Raw genomic sequence first — 8,459 nt, forward strand, 5'->3', positions numbered from 1 at the left:
TAGAGAAGAGCGCTCAGCAACGGTACAGCAAGCTATTCAAGACCGAGGCAGGGTTAGTACAGAACATTTGACTAAAAATTCAAGGATTTTAAGGACGCCGAAGGCCAAAATTAAAGGAAGCGAAAACAAACCTCATTCGTAGACATACACTGAAAAGCAGCGAAATGCTCTTCTGCTTAGTTGCAATAAATTGCAGCTAAGCAGCTGCTGAGTTGGACACACGCTTCAAGCTCTTCAGGTCACATAAGTTTACCTTCGCATTGCAATGATGTCACTCGCCATTCAGCATAATTTTTAGTAGTGTCAGAATTCAGCGAAAGGTCGTCATGTTAAAGCATGGCTCGAACTTACTTTCTGCCAGACAGTTCTGGAGCCTACAGCTCTAAAATGCTATAAACGCTGCGGTGTGAACCAACTAGCAAGACAACGTAATGACGGCGCGGCTTGGTAGCTTGATGCGGCTTTGCCTAGTTTCACGATGGAAACAATGATTTAAACAAGCATGTCGTTCATGGCTGTGAACACACCACATTGCAACTGCATAGCTACACTTGCGAAAGAAAGGGATGGTTTCCCGGCAGTGTCCATGGCATAGCCCATATGCAGAGTTTGTCACTAAGAATGTTCAAAAGTCGTCCGCAACCCCAGTTTTCAAACAATTCGAAGAGCACGTTTATATTCAAGCATTTTTAATCTTTTCTTTTTTTTAAATTGAAGGTTTTTTCATGGATGAGACAAGAATATAAGCGGACGAGCATAAGAGACGACTCGCAAAGCTGGCAACGTCTCTTCAACATCAAAAACGAAAGAGAACGGAAAACTAACGTTTAACAGGTCTGCTTACTTTCTTCGCTGAAGTCACAAGCACATGACAAAGTGCAGATACAGGGACGTGCATACTGCGCTTAAAATCTTCAAAGAATGATTTTGCGCTTACCGCTGCACTGTTCTTGTTCAATTTCGCAGAGAGGTCACATTTCGAGGTCTACGTTGTTCAATGCAACACTTGGCACAGTTACTTGCTTAATTTTTAAGGAAAAAAAAAAAAGAACAACCTTGCCTTCACTTATGAGGATGCAAGCTGCTGCCGAGACGGTGCTAGCATAAATTTGTGCCATCGCCAGCTGACAGCTGCAGAAGGCAGCCGTTCAGAGAGGGTTTACGCATGTTCAAGACAAGAGTTTCCAATAATGACTAGAGGGAACTTTTGTGCTGCGATCGTTCAGCCACCGTGGGAATGATGGATAGCACAGGGATTTGTCTGATCTTCGTGCCTGTGGGTTAAGACGTTCTTCTGGCTTCATTTATTACGCTTTATCTAGCCTAAATTTAGCTAGCCTATCTAGGCTAAATTTCAAAGTAGTTTATACTTTTTTTTAATGCAGAGGGTAATAAGACTCTGCAAGCACGCCTAATCACTGCTAATTGCAGTGCTCCCGCTTGTCTCTGCGTCCGTGGCATAAGGGTTTCTATCGAGCTTTTGTGCTAGAGGTCCTGTGTTCGAATCCTGCCATCGAACAGTTTTACTAATGTTTATTGAATTATTTATAACGCAGTACTTTCTTTAAAATGATCATTCTGCAAAGTCACGAAGCCATTTAAAGCCAGAAGGACGAAGTTTAGGCAAATCCATGTTTTACCCATCATTTCCATGTCGGCTGAACTGCCCTGACTAAAGGGAAATCTGGCGCTGCGATCGTTCGACTATCATGGGAATGATGGTAAGTACAGGCTGCGGATTGCTATTCTGTTGATTGGCGAACTAGTTTAGAGGTATCTTTAGGAGTTTTGGTTTCGCTCTAAGCGCACTTGCTATAACCGGCAGTGGGGCAGTGCGGCGCAAAGCTGTCTGCCTTGGTTCTGTTGCTCGAAGTGGCAATAGTGCGCTGGGCCAACGGCTGGGCAGACGTATGTGTCGCGGTGTGCTGAAGAAGCCCTGACGAGAAAGCGACGGTGTCGTAAACTTTGAGAGAACCTGTTTTGACCTTGGTTTGTAAGCGTGTTAGGTTGGCGCCTGCTTTATCAAACTTCAGAAGAGCAAAATGAAAGTACTACTGATACAAGCACAATACCAAGTACATGTTCTATGCTTAGAACTTTTAAAGCACGTAGAAAACGTGGCGTGCTTACTAATAAGCTTAAGTGGGGATTTTATTCAAATGCGTCACGATTCTGCATCTACTGACGTACGCTTTCTTGTGGGATGACTAATCGGGCCGACGTTTACCGGTCCACCGGTTATATGCCCTATGCATTACATGGTTTGCCCAGCTAGATTATTTTCTCCTAATGTCCAATATAATATCAGCTTTCCCCGTTTGCTCTCTGATCCACACTTCTCTCTTCCTGTCTCTTACCGCTGCACGTGACATCTTTCGTTCAGTCGCTCTTAGCGTGGTCAGTATGAAGATGCAACGTACTGCTTTGGTACAGCTGTTTGGCTTCTTGTACGTGCTTATATTTGCAGTGCGAGCCCTAAAGTTGTAAAGTTTAGCTGCACACATGTGCTGGGTTTTTAATAAGCTATAAACTGCCAGTAACCTTTTTTTACTAGTGATGCAGAGTGCAATGGGAAGAAGCTGAGTGCTTGCATAACGCATTTTGTTTATTACATAGACAGTTGTACTTCCAGTGGCTTGACAATTAAGTTGAAGGCTTCATTACGCATTGCTCGTTTATGTGCTCATTGAAACGTGTGTTTCGGGACATTTGAGAACACAACTTACTTGTGTTAGGAAAGGTTGCTGCTTCCTGGCTGTAGTCTGCTGTCGCAAAACGGGTAAGCGTAAAGCCACGCCATGACAGCTGCTGGCGTGCGCTTCAGAAGAAGCGGTACAACACAGCATACTCGTAGGAGGCCATAAGCGTCCCAGCTGGCACTGCAGCAGATGTGCTTAGAAATACTTGAATACATTCAGCAATCGTGACAACCGATGCAGCCTTTCGAAAGAGCGACAGAGTTCGCACGTGCCTGTCGTTTACGTAAAAAGACGCGTTCGCAGGGAGCAGGAGTCGTAGCAGACGACACTTGTAGCATTCCTCTAAAAGGTGCCAAAACTTTTTCTCCATGCAATATGTTTATTTCCATTAATACTTGAGTATTTTTATATAAGTACGTGCACTGTTGTTGGTGCTGTTGTAAAAATAAATAAAGAATTATTCGCTGGCTAAATCGGGAATATAATTGCAAAACAATGCATAACACTGGTCAATGCCTCCTTTGCTAGATGCCTGCCGCGTCGCTAGTCTTCCCATTGGAGCGGAGGTTCCCGTAGTTCAAGGTAGTCGCCGAGAGACGGCGCTCGCAGCCGACCCACTTCCTGTTGCGGAGGAACTGACGATTACTAGGCTGGCACGCGCTCGACCAATGGCTTGACGAGAGACCGCGGGTCCAGCCTCCGGGATCGCAAAAGACGCCGTTGAAATCTCGGAGGCAGGGCTGCGTGATTTAGGTTTGCAGCGGCCACCGCAGCTAGCGCTCGCAGCCGACCCGGGTGGCGAAGAGTAAAGAGGAGAGGGGCAGGAACCAGCTTCTCGGCTCACGCGGCAGGCATCTAGTAAAGGAGGCATTGCCCTGATGTGCCCTGGTGGTGAACCGTGCTTCAATCTTAGTCATGTAAAAGTTACGTAATGTATTGTGCATTACATAAGATAATAAGATACTGCAGGTAAAAAAATTACGCGAAAATATTTTAGTATAGCTTCGTTTACTGCGCCGCAAGCAAACGCTACTAGTCTAAAGATCGAAGTCACTCCGAAGCCCATGTTTCCCATCATTCCCATGTAGGTTGAGGCAACGCTCAGGGGCACCCCCGTAGATACTAGCGCCACATTTCCCTCTAGGGTACTTATTCAGAAACTCTATGGTGTGTGTGCGAACGCTGAGAAACGCGCTATGAATGAGGCATGTAAAGCAGCCGGGCTGCTCTCTTGCGCTTCGCTCTGGACACACTGCGCCATCTAGCGCCGCCGCGGCAAGTCCACGCGTTGCCTGCGAGATACGTGGCGAATCGGTGTGCGCGAACGTTGAGAAACGCGCCATGACTGAGGCGTGTAAAACAGCCGGACTCCTCTCTTACGCTTCACTCTGGGCACACTGCGCCATCTAGCGGCGCCGCGGCAAAGTCGACGCGTCGTCTGCGAGATGCGTGGCGAATCGGTGTGCGCGAACGTTGAGAAACGCGCCATGACTGAGGCGTGTAAAACAGCCGGACTCCTCTCTTACGCTTCACTCTGGGCACACTGCGCCATCTAGCGGCGCCGCGGCAAAGTCGACGCGTCGTCTGCGAGATGCGTGGCGAATCAGTGTGCGCGAACGTTGAGAAACGCGCCATGAATGAGGCGTGTAAAACAGCCGGACTCCTCTCTTACGCTTCACTCTGGGCACACTGCGCCATCTAGCGGCGCCGCGGCAAAGTCGACGCGTCGTCTGCGAGATGCGTGGCGAATCAGTGTGCGCGAACGTTGAGAAACGCGCCATGACTGAGGCGTGTAAAACAGCCGGACTCCTCTCTTACGCTTCACTCTGGGCACACTGCGCCATCTAGCGGCGCCGCGGCAAAGTCGACGCGTCGTCTGCGAGATGCGTGGCGAATCAGTGTGCGCGAACGTTGAGAAACGCGCCATGACTGAGGCGTGTAAAACAGCCGGACTCCTCTCTTACGCTTCACTCTGGGCACACTGCGCCATCTAGCGGCGCCGCGGCAAAGTCGACGCGTCGTCTGCGAGATGCGTGGCGAATCAGTGTGCGCGAACGTTGAGAAACGCGCCATGAATGAGGCGTGTAAAACAGCCGGACTCCTCTCTTACGCTTCACTCTGGGCACACTGCGCCATCTAGCGGCGCCGCGGCAAAGTCGACGCGTCGTCTGCGAGATGCGTGGCGAATCAGTGTGCGCGAACGTTGAGAAACGCGCCATGACTGAGGCGTGTAAAACAGCCGGACTCCTCTCTTACGCTTCACTCTTGGCACACTGCGCCATCTAGCGGCGCCGCGGCAAAGTCGACGCGTCGTCTGCGAGATGCGTGGCGAATCAGTGTGCGCGAACGTTGAGAAACGCGCCATGAATGAGGCGTGTAAAACAGCCGGACTCCTCTCGCGCTTCTCTCTGGACACACTGCGCCATCTAGCGGTACTGCCGCTACGTCCATGCGTGGCCTGCAAGATATGTGGCGCGACGGTGTGTGCGAACGCTGAGAAACGCGCTATGAATAAGGCATGTAAAGGAGCCAGGCTTCTCTCTCGCGCTTCTATCAGTACACGCCCCGCCACCTAGCGGCGCCGCCGCGAATTCAAGCGTGGTCGCCGAGGTGTGGGGATGCGCCGGTGTGCGCTAACGCTGAGAAACGCGTCATGTATGAGGCATGTAATGTAGCCGGGCTCGCGCTTCCCTCTGGATACGCTACGCCATCTAGCGCCGCCGCCGCAAAGTCTACGCGTGGTCTCCAAGATGCGTGGCGCGCTGGTGTGTGCGAACGCTAAGACGTCAGTCGCGCCAAAAAACGCGTCACGCGGTTCAAGCTTGAGGCGTGCACTGCAGCTAGGTTACGCTCTCGCGCTTCTCTCTGACACGCTGTACCATCAAGTGCCGCCGCCGCGCAGTCTCCGAGATATATGGCGCGTCGGTGCGTGGGAACGCTCAAAATTATTGCCTCGCTGCACACGCGAATTCATGGTGCAGCGCTGAAGCGTTGCGATTCTGTGCTTGAGGAGCCCGTGTGGCGCCGCTTCGATCCCGCCCAGCACCGGAAGAAATTTTAAATATTTTTTCTCTATAAGAACGGCGTGAAAGTGGTTAGGGCAGAAGTTGTCTGTTCGACAGACAGCAGGCCTGACAGCAGCCAGTAGCAAGTTGCCTATCTGGCACAAACCAGTGGCCCAAACTAGTAGACAACGTGGTTAACTCGGTGAAAGAGGTAAATACAGACATACCGGAAAGCGGCTAAAGTTCTTAAAAATGCTAATCGCATTAAATATTTATATACTGACCGTGGTCAAGCCTCTGAACATTAACAACCATCCACCGTGATCCGGTGGATTCCTAGACACGCCGATACCTACGGAAACGAGCTAACCCATCAAGCGAGCCTTGCAGCACCACAGTAGGGAACAACCCGAATCACAATTCAAGCCGAGCCGCTGCTGTAAAGCTAACCGAACGCACAGCCTGTTGCAAAAAAAAAAGCAAAACAAACAAACAAAAACAAAAACAAGTAAGGTCAGTCGGCCGTTGTCGGCAATCAGCAGTTGGCATTTACCTTTCTGAAGATGAGATAAAGTGTAGAATCACTGAACCCCAACAATACCTGGCAGAAACTGCCCCTTAGATACCAGAAGAACCATTCATCACTGCCCCACTAAGCATCTTTCCAAGCCTTTTACACAGCGGCCATACCGTAAGGCAGTAACGGGCCCTGTAACCTAACTTGTTTTAAGGAATACCCATTCCTCCGCACAATGCTGATGCCAATAAGCGAGACCACCTTGCAAACAAATAAAAGTTTATTCTTTTATTCCTGCCATAGAATTTGGTCTGTCGTTTCAGCAAGCCACGAGTTGTGACGCGAAGGCTAACAAGTCGTTCCATTTTTAATAAAAATAGGGCGTAAACATCGAAAGATAGTCAATCGATAGCTTCGCAATAAGGCAGTGAGATGCGCCACTGAGAAGCGTGCGAGTGCTTAGCTGGCGACGTTGCACTGACTCCAGTATAGGATCACCAATGCCTTAACCTCCGATTAGGCAGTCTCTGGGATCGGCCCAGTGTACTCGGCCAGCTGTCTAAAACAATGTGAAGGTAAGAGGCAAAAATATTTTGCTTTAAAAAAGAAAGGCTAGCTTTCACGTTTAAGGAGGTTTGTTTACTTCAAAATGCTGTTAATGGCGTAGATTTGCGCGAACTACGCAGTATTTCCATCATTGCTTGGAAGCTGCGCATGCGCATTCCTGCCGCCGTTCCCACCATCCTCGCTCCCCCCATTTCTCTTTCTATTTGCATGCCTGAAAATAACTGGCGGATTTGAAGCGGCCTCGCATGCTTGATATAACTCACGGAAACGCACAAGAAAACAGGGAATTAAAGTGTTCGCTGATATCGTCAGCGTTTACAGTAATGTGCGTGAACTGTGGTACACGTAAGCCATATTCACCGGTGCTGTGCTGTACTGAAACACATGTCACAAGGAAAGCTTTAATGACATCTGAATCGAATAATGTTGGCGTATAATACCATTTGTAGTCCGATACACGTTAATATATGCATAATGTAATTGAATATGTATATCTACAATATTACACATGCCTATATCTATAATATCAATCGAATGTGTTCGGGAAACTCATTCGGATGTTTCAGTAGCCTACATGTACTCTCTTTCGAACAGCAGCAGCACACAAACCGAACACTAAGCGACGAGAGCACAATATAAATTATATTCTGTAAACATTTAGGCGCTTGTTTATTTCGTAAAATACAAAAGTAATAAGCAGTTTACCTGGTTAATTACAGACGGCTTCCTTGCATTTCTCTCCAGCGGTGTCATGTCGGCCATATTGCTTGTTGACAATTAATTGGATTTATACGTGACTCGAGCCTCGTCTCGACTTCATATGGACAGTCATCTTTTATATTTGCCGATCTGTTTCGTGAAGTCGCTCACTGACCGATTCTTCAGCTCCGCGACTGGAGCTCCAAAGCTGCTGAAGAGTGCTGCCAACCCTAGAGAACTTTTTTTATATCTAGAGATTTTAGGTTTTGCTTAGGAAAAACTTTTTATATCTGGGGAAATGTTGTGAAGAAAAGAAAAACTGTTGTTCTGCAATAACTTGCACTTCAACATCATTTAGTCTTGAGCATAGCGATTTCATTAGTTAAATTTATAGAAATGAGCTTGGCAATAAATTTAAACTATACTTTCCCAGCCTACCTGCATAACAAGCAGGTCTGTTTATACGAAAAGTATATTGCTAAATTGAAGAATTGTACTCTTAAAAAGCTAGAGAAATCTAGGAAATTTTTTTGTCTGATTTAGGAGAAAACTGCCTTCGGAGGCTGGTAGCACTGCTGCTGAACCAATCAGCGGCGCAGGAGCAGGACTGGGAATGCGCTGATGGTTATCGTGCGAGTGGAAGTGAACGGTAGCAATCGCAAGACATTTCGTCAATTTCGGTGTGGCGACGGGTAGGTCGGCGCTCGCCGGTGTGACCATCGGTCGCTGTGAGTACCTCCTCGGTCGCCAGTCGCGGACTTCTGTCTGCCGCGGGTGTGAATGCTACCATAGAGCTTCGTAAGACCGAGACTGCCAAGACCTACAATAGTTTCAGACATGCGCAAACCGCACTGCTTTAGCGCGCCTGCTATAGTTCACGCTTCTTGTCACTAGGGCCGTGATAGCGTCAGCAACCAGGGCGGTGGCTGACGCTAGTGGGCGCTGTTCAAAACATGTATTCTCTTACGTATT

At 48.4% G+C, this 8,459-nt stretch overlaps 1 protein-coding gene across 1 annotated transcript in view; it reads right to left on the bottom strand.

The window, feature by feature from the left end:
• The window catches only part of LOC142571578 (ubiquitin-conjugating enzyme E2 Z-like), an 18,360-nt gene extending 10,759 nt beyond the window's left edge, over positions 1 to 7,601 (bottom strand). The window contains exon 1 of the mRNA XM_075680053.1: positions 7,494 to 7,601. Within this exon, the coding sequence (XP_075536168.1) occupies positions 7,494 to 7,550 (57 nt within the window). The 5' untranslated portion in view covers positions 7,551 to 7,601. The remainder of the gene's footprint in view (positions 1 to 7,493) is intronic.
• Positions 7,602 to 8,459: the final 858 nt, after the last annotated feature.

The sequence above is a fragment of the Dermacentor variabilis genome, chromosome 1 (genome assembly GCF_050947875.1).
Source record: "Dermacentor variabilis isolate Ectoservices chromosome 1, ASM5094787v1, whole genome shotgun sequence".
In the NCBI taxonomy this organism is placed as follows: domain Eukaryota; kingdom Metazoa; phylum Arthropoda; class Arachnida; order Ixodida; family Ixodidae; genus Dermacentor; species Dermacentor variabilis.